We start from the raw sequence: 13,455 nt of genomic DNA on the forward strand, positions 1-13,455 counted from the left end.
AATAACATTACGTAGGAGAAGAATGAGAGGAGAAAGAAGAAGAGGAGGAGGACGAGGAGAAGGACAAGTAAGAGGAAGAAGAGGTGGAAGAAGATAAAAGTAACAATAAGTAGAAATATAAGCAACCTTAAGTAGAAGAAGAAAAGCAGAATGAGATGAGAAAAATAAGGCGCGGAAAAGTTTTAAGGATGTTTAACAATAATACTATTTTTGCACAAATTTTTTAACGGGGACAAAAGTTAAATTTCAAACCTTAAGAAGGTATATGAAAATTCTTGTGCCCGATCAACCAAGCTAGGCGCATCCTCGATGGACCATAGAATCTTGACCACAATAGCACAAAGAACTTTACTAAGAATATTCAAAATTTAATATATACAACAACAACAACAACAAAATAACAACAAATTCGGTATAATCTCACACATGAAATCTGGAAGATAGAGTGTTGAGAGTATACGGTCCTTACCCCTATCTTGGGAAGCTAGAGAGATTTTTTCTGATATACCTTCGGCTCAAAATTTAATATATACATAGATGAAAAATAATTTTAGTCTATATACATAACATAATTTTATGATAAAGTATGTTATCTAATCACCCTTCGCCAGTTCTATCCCTGGTTGGGCTAGTAGATACATCTAACTCTTTTATTTAACAAACATAAATTCAGCAGGACTAGTAGTGAATTGGAGGACACGTATCTGAGCACTAACAAGATCATGGCTCTGCACAATAGCTCATCAAACATAGCACTACTAGGCACTCACAATTCACTGTAAGTGGAGAGGCTTATTTTCTGCATTTTATTCCTATAATAACCCTTTCATTCTTTAACTGGGCAGGCACATTGCCACTGCCAAGACACTTATAAAAATCTTTCATCTCATCATCATATGTATAGAGTGTTCAATTTAATTCATATGAATATAACAAGCACGCTCAATTGATGAGTCAATTTTTAAGTCAACTTAAGCTATTTGGGTGATACAAATGGACCTATATGAAAAAAGAATGCCAAAAAACAGAAAAGAATATTACTCAATATAAGTTGCTAGTGTATAATATTAAATTCTGATATAAATACATTTTTTGTGCTTAATTGTGCAGGTAATGCTCCCCACATTTCAAAGACTTATATTAATCTCATTATCATGAGCAATAATTACACTTTTTTCTTTTTATAATTTAGTCATCTATACCTCTCTCTCAATCTTGCTGTACACCATTATGGTTGAGCAAATGATGGTTTTGTGTGTGTGTGATAATTAGTGTTGTTTAATTGTAATAATTATAAGGAGGATATAACTATTGTAGCTATTATTACAGTAAACATAAATATGAAAGTTAAGATGGATAAAAAATGTCAACATGTAAATGGTTTTAAATTACTCTTTATTTTATAGAGAAAAAAAAGAATGCCATGGGAGTCTTATATATCAGCAGTTGAATTTCACAATCTAGCCATATGAAATTCCACTATGTCATATTATGACAACCCCTAATTGCCTAATCTTGTCAGCAGCATTTAATACTTTTCTTTTACCTATTTGGTTTTGAGAAGAAAAAGACATTGACTTTGTTCTTGCTTGACAACCTATCCGAAATTAGAGTACCATAGGCAAAGACAAACAAACAATCACATGTAAACCCAACTCCCACCAAATTCTTAATGGATTTAATATTTTATACTATCAATAGTAAAACTTAATTTAATATAGCAAGTGAATTATTATATTATCTTTAGATTTAAATTAACTTTTAAATATCATTTTTTTTTAACTTTAACTTCATTTTTTTTTCAACTTTCAATCAAATTTATGTTCAAACACCCACTTATGTATACTAACATGTAAAGATTTTTATACTATCAATATATTTGTAGCAGGTAATATGACTTAATTTCCATATTATTGGTCTCACTACCGAGAAGTCTGTCTAGAGCCAACTTTTTGGGCCAATTACAACTTCGGAACTCAGATATGATGGGCCGCCCTTGTATCTTTCTCCACTTATATGCTAAATTTAGTTCACTTAGTGCAGTGCTCGAACTTACCTGCACAAATCCCTCGACCTTTGTCAGACCTAAGACACAATCTCACTTTCTATAGATGGTTACTTGTATATCTTAGATAATCTGAAGTACAAAATTTATTTGCACTGTCAGGATAAAAAATAAACTCATTCTTTTAGTCACAGCCAAAGAGTGTAATGTTGTTCGTTTGGCTCACTGCTCATTATTTATATGTGGCCACTTGAGAATACTAATTACTGAATACTTCCATAAGTCTTTCAAGTTCTCCACAGGCCAAAAGGGATCTAGTAAGAGAGAAGATGGAGTCAATAAATTTAAAGCTTATGGCCTTAGTTTTTTTGGGAATGTTTGCAGGGCAGTCAAGTGCAGCCTTCAGTGACTGCTATACAAGGTGCTTCATCTTCTGCATGATTGATCCTTCTCAGACAGTATGCAAATGCACTACCAAATGCTTGAAACAGTGTATCTTCAATTCAGATTCTGATTCTGGTTCTGCTTCTACCAATAGTGTGGGACACAAAGCAGACAGTAGCAACCTTAAGTTCTGCAAATTGGGCTGTGCCTTTTCTACCTGCTCCACTCTTAGCAAAAAACATCAACCTAGTAAGTATTTGCTCCTCTCTATCACTCATTTGTTTTCTTTTTTGGAATAGCAACTAGTATGTGTTAGTCCCAAGCATGTTGGGATTGGTTTAAACCTCATCTTGATCTAATATTATCTATGAGAAATAAAAAAATAGAATGACCCTAGAAGTTCTCTATATTTTTATATCACCATGGTGTCCGAGCCAACTTATGCACATCTCAACTAATATTTGCTATCCCCTCACCGGCACAAGTATCGGGTAACTCAAATACACCAAAGCTTGTACCGATGAAAAGAAATCACCTAGTGTTTTTGTCTTCGTTGATAGAAGTTTTCTATATATTCAGGATTAAAGATTCCAAGAAAGCATTTGGCCAAAATTAGATGCACTAGTTATGATTAAAATTTAATTCCAACTAATTGGTCTCGCCTATGTGTATCTATTTTGCTTCCTTTTCCGGTTTTAAATGTTAAACAAAATATTTCTCCGGCTTATCTTTTGTTTTTTGTTTCTCTGCCTTAATCTTTTACTTGTCTCTTTAGATGGTGAAAAGATGGATGACTGTGTTGGATCCTGCTCAAGAAACTGCACCGAGAGCTACTGATCGCCATAGAAGTGGCATCATTAGTGGATTTCATTATCCTCAGTTAATCTTTGTGATTTCTCTTATTCCCCTTCTTTTTATTATCTCTCTTATTTTCCAAGTTATTAAGGATGCAAAATCAATTTACAGATTGTGTTTCAGAATGTGGTCGTCTCTCTTATATTAAAAGCTTCCCTTAAAAAAAGGGGTATGTTATGCATCAGAAATTTACAGTATTCACTATAATAGCTACTCATGTAACAATCCACTTGTGATTTCTCTCCATTTCTTAGATTGAGTGAAATGTCAGTTTGCTTTTACCGGTTGTGGCGACAATCTATCACGAGTAATCATTTATCAGTATTCTTTATTGAATTGTTGTCTTCGCATACCCGTGAATGGGGCTGATATGGTGAAAAATTATTCCTATCGAATTTTTACGCCAAATCAATAGATACATTATATGTATGTGTATAAATCTTTATCACTTAACTATGATTAATTAATTCATATGTTTTATCTATAGCAAGTTAAACTGATTTCGTGCAAACACTCGGTATGAGCAATTATTTATCGGCTGATAATAAATAGGTTATGGCTAGGGCCTAAAAGATCCTCACTCTTTAACATTATTGGACACTCTCTGCTGGGTGAGCAATGAGTAGACTATTTGACCATAAGAATGGTGAGCAATGAGTAGACTATTTGACCATAAGAATTATTCATACGGACCGACATATTCGTCTGAAAACTTTTTTACTTTTTTTCAAAAATTAGTGTTTTTTATTTTATCTTCCCGCGGGGGTTCGAAAAATTCCAAATATAAGGGCAAAAATTAAACAAGTTGTATTTGAAATTTGAAAAAAAACCCAAAGAGGCACTCAAATAATAAATCTTGTTTCACTTTTTTCTGCACAACCAAAACTTTGTTGAAAAGTACATTTCAACAACAAATTATTATTTTGCAAAAAAACTGCTTTCACTTTTTTTCAAACACTTGTTGAAAAGTACATTTCAACAACAAATTTCAAAAACTCCAAAAAAAAAAAAAGTGATTTTTTTTGGTTTCTATGGCCAAACGCCTACTAATTCTTCTTGAAAACTGTGAGTAATTGGGTGGTGCAATTTAATTTTATGTGAAAAATAGAAATAAGGCAGTATTATCCATCCACGGATCAAATGAAGAAGATTGCATATCCATGTACCCGTACACCATGGAATGTAAAAGCAATAAAGAGCTTATGATTGCACGTGAAGAAAGGAAGATCAGTAAGTACTAGTTAACGAGAAACTGTTCTTTTACGGCTCAAGTAGACAGGCCAGATTATTTTACTAATCACAAACTCTATTCTTTATTTTAAAAAACTACCACTATCTAAACACAACTGAATTCAACTTCAATTTTTTTTTTTTTTCCTCAACTTCAAATCATCTTTTTCAAGTTAAATTCGAATTCTGTCCAACCGTTCACAAAGAGTGTTGAATTTAACCTGTTCTCATCCACTTAATTAACCAGCATAAACTCCTGACAGGACCATGATGTTCCGAGCAACTCATCTATCTTGATGACTTCCGCAAATATGGATTACCCCCTCAACACTTCTCCCAACTTAACTATCAGGCTATATCCGCAATAAGGTTCAAACACGTTACGTACGCTTAACTGCACATCACATGTTGCGTCCTTGCCACTAAAGATAGCTTAGGAGCTCATCAACTAAGATTATTGAACAGCTTCCCCGCAAGAAGGCAACACACACTGGCAATAATACATCAACATCCGAAAAAAGAGAGGAAATGGATTAAAATTGCTGAGTAAAGGTCTACAACAGATGAGCAGTGCACCATAATCGATATAGTCCACTAAGTATGTGGGATTACAAGTCTCTTACCTCTCGACAAAATATTCTCTCTTCCTTCCTATTCTTCTCTGCAACTAAAAGAAAATAGTAGGGCACATTCCCATGACGTAAATAGTCTCTATGCATCTATACTGCAATGTCAATCATCTGAAGCTTTGGGAGAGTTTTCAGGTGTCTTCAAAGAACCAGTAGTAGTACCTTTATGTTCCGTTACAGCAGCTTGAAACTCTTCAACAATGGATGCATCCTTGAACTTCAGAGCAATTGTAGAAAGTCCTCCTTTTCCGTCACCAGCACTATTCAAGCAAGCAAAAGTAACCCCTCTTTTCTCCATATTAGCGAGCTTTATTTCTGGAAAAAGGCTGGCATTCAAGATCAACCTGTAATTTCCTTTGGTCCTCATAACAAGTCTACCTTTTCCAGCCCCTGTTGTAGAAACATTGACCTTTAGTTCTCCCTTCCCCCGCTCTTTCCACCCTCCATCGAGATATTCAAACAGCACGGAATCAGCTGTAAACACGGCCTTTTCATTCTCCTCCCCTGTTTCGACAGTGACCTCTTCTTTGGAAGGAAATCCAGTACCCTCACCCTTGTTCACAATGGATGACCCCGAGTTTCCAAACAGAGAAGTATTTCCATTAGTGGGAAGATTAAGTCCAAAAGGTGACTGGTCACTTTTTGCTCCAAAGAGAGAACCAGAACCAGCACCGGATCCAGAACCAAAACCTAGAGGAGATCCCTCTTTTGAAATAGCTCCAAATGAAAACGTAGTGCCCGAGAACCCAGTCCCTGCAAATCCTGTAAAAGCATTTTGGCTACTTGAAAGTTGTTGGAATGAGCTAAAAGAAGCAGTTTCTGTACCCTTCTCACTTTTCTCACCACCCGCTTCATTTTCTGTTTTCTCAACTTCCACATCCTTCTTACTGTCATTTTCACTCTTCTCAACTACTGTTCCTTCCTTGGTTTCAACCTCGATTTTCTCATCATCTGCCACCTTCTCTTCAGCAGATTCAGGTTTGTCAGGCTCACTAGCTATTTCAACTTTCTCCTTCACAACATTAGATTCATCAACATTATCTTCTGATGGCTTACAAATTTGATCAGGTTCCGCCTTCTCTTCCTTATTCACATCACTTTTCTCCTTTTCAGTTCCCTCAGGTTCCGTCTTCTCTTCCTTATTCACATCACTTTTCTCCTTTTCAGTTGCCTCACCAACATCATTTTTTCCTTCTGGTTTACTCTCAACTTCACTTGTAGTTACAGCAGAGGAGACACTGGACTCCGTGGGAGGAACCAAGCGAATTGCTGCAAAAGGATTAGCTGAAGGTGTAGTTGTAGATGAAGTAGTTTGACTGCGCCGAACTTTGACAATTCTTCTACTTGCCATCACCTCCTCAGTTGCTTTCTTGAAAGTTCCGGTCTCTTGCTCAGCTTCATTTTCATCATCATCGAGACCAGGATTGTCTCGTGATATTTCCTTTAAAGCCCCCCTTTTCTTTGAGGGTTGAAGAGAATTCTCTGCGTCTCCCATCGGAAAATGAGGAAAGACACTTGAAGTGTTCTAAAAATAGATATGGATAGATTATCTCTGCAGGAAATTGCATAGAAAATATCAGTAACCAGACACACTAAAATAAAAGAAAAAAAGATTTGCAACCAAGCCATCGGAGGAAAGTCACAAGATTCATATAACCAATGAAATCTAAATGAAACAACTGAAGTGGGTAAAAGGTTTGTACTTCTTTCAAATAAATACATACTTGCCCTCACTAATCCTACTAAACGGACTCCTAGGCATTGACAGCATAACTTGTAGATAGAAATTTAACACAACCACGTAGCTGTCGCATCTAGAAGGGCTGGACACAGAATAATTGAGAAAAAAGGGAAGGTCTTATAAGCTCCGATGTAATGTACATCCACAAATAGCTTGTAATATCACAAGTCCAGCATATGATAGCCAACTACTAATAAGAACCTTAATGTAGACTCAAATCATAGGGAGGGGCAAAGTAAGAGGTGGCATTGCATCCAAATCCTACCAAGAATCTGCATAAAATATTGTCCAATCTCTCTTTTTTTTTTTTTTTTCCTAAACTCCCAACGACAAGGCAGAGGTATAGAAATGTTGGAAATGGGTTAGAGATTAATTAAAAGGATTTTGAGATAGCTGACAGCTGTATCATCTCAAATGAGATTTACATATAATGATCAAAGAAATATGAGAAAATGAAAGAAAAACAACAATATTTAAAAAGAGAAATTGCCACATCTGCTGAATCTAGCTATCAACATTGCAGGTTTCTGATATAAAAAGAAATGCAGCTAAGGAAAAAGAAAATACACTGGATTATTCAAATCTAACTATTTGTTAAAAAATCTTTTATGTTACAATTACTTGAAAACTAGTGGCACTGTTCAGCTCTTCCTATTAACCACAAATCCACGAATCTCCTTACATTTGGTAGTAAAACAACTTAATTGCACTCACATACCAAAGAAAAATGCCGAGTTTAAATGCTAAAGGGCATTTCTCCTTGTTTCGTGGTTTCTTAACAAGTTACCTTCTTTCTTAATTATCACAACCAACCATGAAAAGGAGAGCTTAAAACCTTCTTTCTAAGTTATCACAACCAACCATGAAAAGGAGAGCTTAAACTGAGCGCAACCAATCAAGCAATACCGATTAATAAAAGAGGCAAGCAAACGTCTCCACTACAACGATTAATTAATACCACATAAATCTTGCAAACAAAAAGGAGATCAATTTTGATTAATCAAGACACGGTTTATATCTGGAAAGAGAAACTGAGTGCATATCATAAAATTTGATTAAACCAAACTTTCGAGAGGGGAAATAGCCAGAAAATTTTATGCTAACTCTTGCAAAATACAATTCATACACTATTCATTCTTACACTACTCAGTTCATCAAAGTTCAAAGAAAAGCTTAACAATTGAGTCACCGACAAGACATTTAACAGAGACACAGTATCTAAATCAGCTGAAAATCAACACATAATTACGAGTCTCAATAAACAGATTATCTCTGTCAAAAGAAGAAGATCTAAACTTAATGTCAACTATGTTCTAGATTCTAATAATTGAAACTAGAAGTTTAAGGGAGTAGCAGACAAAAGATCGACGATAATTGCACAAATATCATAGGCAAAAATATGAATTAATACCAGAAATGAAAGTAATATAAGGTTGAAATAATAGACACAGTATCTAAATCAGCTTAAAATCAACACATAATAATGGGTCTCAACTCTCAATAAACAGCTTATCTTGGGCAAAAGAAGATCTAAACTTAGTGGCAACTATGTTCTAGATTCTCATAATTGAAACTATAAGTTTAAGGAACTAGCAGACAAAAATTCGACGAAATTGCACAAATATCATAGGCAAAAAATTTGAATTAAGACAAGACATGAAATTAATAAGATTAAAAAAAAAAAATTAATAGAGACACAGTATCACTAAATCAGCTGAAAATCAACACATAATTATGAGTCTCACTCAATAAACAGCTTATCTTGGGCAAAATAAGAAGATCTAAACTAAATGTCAACTTTGTTCTAGATTCTAATAATTGAAACTATAAGTTTAAGGAACTAGCAGACAAAAATTCGACAAAATTGCACAAATATCATAGGAAGAATATGAATTAAGACAAGAAATGAAAGTAATAAGATTAAAATGAGTAGAATTTAATAGAGAATCAGCTAAAAATCAACACATAATTATGAGTCTCAATCAATAAACAGCTTATCAAACATCATAGGCAAGAATATGAATTAAGCAAAATAAGAAGTTCTAAACAGAGACGTGTTAATAAACAGCTTATCTCGGGCAAAATAAGAAGTAACTAGATTCTCATAATTGAAACTATAAGTTTAAGGAACTAGCAGACAAAAAAATGACGCTAATTGCACAAATATCATAGACAAAATATGAAATTAAAACAAGAAATAAAAGTAATAAGGTTAAAATGAGTCGCATTTAACAGAGACACAGTATCTAAATCAGCTTAAAATCAACACATAATTTTGAGTCTCGCTTAATAAACAGCTTATCTTGGGCAAAATAAGAAGATCTAAACTTAGTTTCAACTATGTTCTAGATTCTCATAATTGAAACTATAAGTTTAAGGAACTAGCAGACAAAAAAACCCACGAAATTACACAAATATCAAAAGCAAAATATGAATTCAGACAAGAAATGAAAGTAGTAAGATTAAAATGAGTAGAACTTAATAGACACAGTATCTAAATCAGGTTAAAATCAACACATAATTAAGAGTCTGAATATCTCGGGCAAAAGAAAAAGATCTAAACTTAGTGTCAACTATGTTCTAGATTCTCATAATTGAAACTATAAGTTTAAGGAACTAACAGCCAAAACAATCAACGAAACACAAACATCATAGGCAAAAATATGAATTAAGACAAGAAATGAAAGTACTAAGATTAAAAATGATTGGAATTTAATAGAGACACGGTATCTAAATCAGCTTAAAATCAACACATCTAAATAAACAGCCTATCTTGGTGAAAAAAAGAAGATCTAAACTTAGTTACGACTATGTTCTAAGATTCTCATAATTGAAACTATAAGTTTAAGGTTTAAGGGACTAACTAGCAGACAAAAAATCGATGATAATTGCACAAATATCATAGGCAAAAATATGAATTAAGACAAGAAATGGAAGTAAAATAAGATTAAAATGAGTGGAATTTAATAGACACGGTATTTAAATCAGCTCAAAATCAACAAATAACTGTGGGTCTAAAAAACAGCTTATAAGAAGATCTAAACTTAGTGTCAACTTTGTTCTAGATTCTAATAATTGAAACTATAAGTTTAAGGAACTAGCAGACAAAAAATTCGACGATAATTGCACAAATTTCATAGGCAAAAACATGAATTAAGACAAGAAATGAAAGTAATAGAACAGTAAAATGAGTGGAATTTACCTGACACAGTTGAAATTTTGTTCAGTTAAATGAGATGTGGTCTCGAACCGAGGTTGGGGAGTATATAAAACCCTAGTTCAGAGCTAATCTTGATTAGGAAAAAAATGAGGATAGGGACGTGTGTCATTAAACAAGGGGCTTTTTGGATGAAAACAAAAAGGAAATATAAATTTTTGGGCCGCAAAAGGAAAAACATCGAATAGGCCCAAGGAGTGGATCCTTTTTTTGGGTTGGTCTTTAATTTTTGTCCATTAAACTGGTGGTCTTTAATATTTTCCATTCGACTAATATCATGAGGATTGGGATTCGAACCCTGGCTTAATTTTTAAAAAAAATCTCAAGGCAGAATTTGTAACAAGTTAGGCCTATTCGGGCCAAAGTTAGGCCTCAGGCAGAGTTTTGAATGCAAAACTCTACTTGCAGAGTTTTAAATGCAAAACTTTACCTCAGGCAGAGTTTCAAACTCTAACTGCTTCACTCTGCCTGCAGGGAGAGTTTTGTATACTTGAGGCATGCAAAACTCTGTCCTGCGAATCCCAACTTATGCCTTTCGATTTTTATTTTTATTTTTAATTTTTGACTGAGCGAGGGTTTGAATCCGAAACCAAGGGACTTCTAGCGAAGACCACCAATTTAAGGGCAAAACTTAAAGACCAGGTTCGATTCGAAACTCTTATATGTCCAAGGTTCAATATTGAAATAATTTCAGATGTTTTCCCTGACTTTGCTCGTGTCAACAAACAATTCGAAATACCTTGACTTTTTTAGAAGAGGTGCTTTTGGAGGGCAATCCGCACAAAAAAATGTGCAACAATTGCATTTGGTTTCCAGTTTTTACATTGCTATTTAAGTTATATTCAAATATTTCAAATCATTTAGTAGGCGTTTGACCATAGAAATCAAATATTTTTTGCTTATTGGAAATTTTGAAGTTGGAGTTGAAAATGGTTATAGTTTTTGCAAAGAATTTGGTTATTTAAATTTACTGAAAAAGAAAAAAGTGAAAACATTGGTTTAAGGTGTTTTCCAATTTCAAATTGTAGTTAGAATTTTCATGACCAAACGCTGATTTCAAATAAAATGAAAAACATTTCAGGAAAAAGATGAATAATTCTCATGGCTAAACAGGTCCTTAAACCTGTAGTAAGTGTTGGCAAGGTTCAATCCCCCCCCCCCCCCCCCCGGCCTGTAAAAAACTTCAGGCAAAATCAATCGAATTACAATGTAATCTAAGTGCAGCTTCAACAAGAAAAAGCCAAAACTCAAAACAAATATTTAATTTCAACAATCTTTTTGTGAAGCCCGGTAAGAAACCATCATTGTTTGCTTTAGCATTTATGGTTGTGCTGTAGTGTTTTTTATTCAAGATGAATACATATAATTAATTTAGTCGACATTGATCATCTGAATTAAATAATTAATATGATAAGAGTTCTTTGATTCTTATTAGTACTAGTATCTGTCATACTTTGTACTAGAGGAAGAAGGATAGTTTGATAGATACTGGCCTATTCCATTGTTTCTTCCTCCTCTGAGTCTTTGTTTCTCTCATATTATGTACTCATGTTGCTGAGTTAAATTTTTCTGGTAAACTCACATTTGAATACCTTTTTCCGAGAGTTGGTTGGTTCAAATGGGACAATTTGCACGATTATCCTTCGTTGGGGGTGGTCTTTAATTTTTGTCCCTTAAATCGCCAGTCTTTAACTTTTGTCCTTCGCCTAAAATGTCCCGAAATTCTGGATTCGAACCCCGACTTAGTCATAAAAATAAAATAAAAAATCGCAAGGCAAGGTTTTGCAAAAAGTTTGCCTTATGCAACAGACTTTACCTTAAGGCACAACTAAAAGTCTGCCGGATACGGAAGACTTTGCCTTATAAAGCAAACTTTTGATTATCCCTTAAGGAAAAGTCTGCTTTATGCGGCAGACTTTGGTTAAGGCATAACTAAAAGTCTGCCGGAGCCTTAACCAAAGTCTGCAGCATAAGGCAGACTTTTTGCAATGCCTTGCCTTGTGATTTTTTTTTTTTTTTTACTGAGCAGGGGTTTGAACATATATTCGGCCACCTTTTAAGCGAAGGCCAAAAATTAAAGACCAGCAATTTGAGGGCCAAAAATTAAAGACCGCCCCAAAAGGACTATCCGAGCAAAAAAAAAAAAAAGGGTTCAAATGCGTGCTTATGAGAAAAATTTCCATCTCATCAACCACGTGTTTCTTAATATTTGTTCGAGTTTCGTACCTATGATATCATGGCAAAATGTAATGGCTTAAAGTTTGGTTTTGGTGGCTAATGGAAAGCCAATGATTTCTGCAACTTAAGTTGCAAGAGAAAAGGAAAAAGAGTTACTGAGGGAAGTTAAGTTATTTGTAGACATAAATCATAGCTTTTTAGATGTTACTGCGTGATGAAAGCCCGTTAAACGCAGACGCAAAAAAAAATAATCGCATTTTTCTTTTTAATTAAAAAAAAAAATAATATATTTTTATATTTAGAAATCATTTAACTTGAAACTTCTCCTTTTATCTTTAATGAAATGATTTAAATCCACAAATATCTATGTTTTGTTTTAAACACAAGTTTCAAAGATTTTCCTTTCTTTTTTAAACTTCGTGCCTAGTTAAACTATGTCGCATAAATTAGGACAGAGAGAGTACCTTTTAGTAATATAATTATGAAATTTTTTAGTATAGAAAGTATTATAATTTAATTAATTGAAAATCTCAATAAATTATTTTACTTAGTCTGCTTCTCCCATAAATGACTTTTCTGGTTTGATTCTCCAATTGAAATATTTGGAATACACCTTCTCCTACCGAGTTTCATGTCATTATCTCTTTCTACTCAACAACACTAAAAAACGCTTTCATGTGTTAGCATCTGTGTAGTCTTAAATTTTGAAGCATAGACCAGCTTCATCATTTTAAGAAAATATGTGTATACGTTTCTTGACCGTTTATATTTCATCTTCTTGATGTTATTCCTCATTAGTTGTGTGAAACGTATGTGTCTAAAATTAGTGCAATTTTATCCTTACCCAAAGGTATAAGTTTTAAATCTTTTGATTTTATGACTTCTTTAGCGCTTTTTCTATTCAATTTAAATCGTTATTTCTTTTTTCCTGAATTTCTCTTCTTTAAATTTTCTCTAAGCATACCTTCACTAATTTATGAACTTATTATCACTTTTGTCCTCTTTTTTTTGCAATTATCTCCTACTTCTTCACGTTAACCCCACTTTAATTTTTTTTTTCTTACAATTATCTCCTAATTCTTCACGTGAACCGCGTCTTAATATTTTTTTAATTATTATTACTATTATAGAAGAGTGGATTGCCGATCAAAACCCACTCTTCTATAATAGTTTAAAAAATTTAATAAGTTATCATAACCAAATAATCTGAAGCAAC

General features: G+C 33.7%; 2 protein-coding genes across 3 annotated transcripts; one reads left to right on the top strand and one right to left on the bottom strand.

Annotated features, from left to right (window-relative positions):
* The first annotated feature begins 2,179 nt into the window (after nt 1-2,179).
* Nucleotides 2,180-3,541, top strand: LOC132058086 (thionin-like protein 2). 2 transcript variants are annotated; one of them, XM_059450650.1, is made up of 3 exons: nt 2,180-2,638; nt 3,165-3,237; nt 3,368-3,541. In XM_059450650.1, exons 1-2 carry the CDS (start codon nt 2,335-2,337, stop codon nt 3,224-3,226), a joined length of 366 nt encoding a protein of 121 aa, XP_059306633.1. In that variant the 5' UTR covers nt 2,180-2,334; the 3' UTR covers nt 3,227-3,237; nt 3,368-3,541. The 2 variants fall into 2 exon arrangements, with proteins under 2 accessions (XP_059306633.1, XP_059306632.1); XM_059450649.1 differs by having other exon boundaries at nt 2,185-2,638; nt 3,165-3,541.
* Nucleotides 3,542-4,984: 1,443 nt separating this feature from the next.
* On the bottom strand, nt 4,985-10,189 carry LOC132055462 (nuclear pore complex protein NUP50A-like). The gene is made up of 2 exons (XM_059447302.1): nt 10,047-10,189; nt 4,985-6,655 (listed from the first exon to the last, which is right to left on the bottom strand). The coding sequence occupies exon 2, from the start codon at nt 6,596-6,598 to the stop codon at nt 5,207-5,209; it is 1,392 nt and encodes a 463-aa protein (XP_059303285.1). The 5' UTR covers nt 6,599-6,655; nt 10,047-10,189; the 3' UTR covers nt 4,985-5,206.
* Between the last annotated feature and the right edge of the window lie 3,266 nt (nt 10,190-13,455).

This window comes from Lycium ferocissimum, chromosome 5 (assembly GCF_029784015.1).
Source record: "Lycium ferocissimum isolate CSIRO_LF1 chromosome 5, AGI_CSIRO_Lferr_CH_V1, whole genome shotgun sequence".
Lineage (NCBI taxonomy): Eukaryota > Viridiplantae > Streptophyta > Magnoliopsida > Solanales > Solanaceae > Lycium > Lycium ferocissimum.

Coding starts and splice junctions, on each gene's coding strand:
- LOC132055462 (XM_059447302.1), bottom strand. CDS start 6,598: ATGGGAGACGCAGAGAATTCTCTTCAACCCTCAAAGAAAAGGGGGGCT.
- LOC132058086 (XM_059450650.1), top strand. CDS start 2,335: ATGGAGTCAATAAATTTAAAGCTTATGGCCTTAGTTTTTTTGGGAATG. Junction 2,639..3,164: donor TAGCAAAAAACATCAACCTA/GTAAGTATTTGC, acceptor TTGTCTCTTTAG/ATGGTGAAAAGATGGATGAC.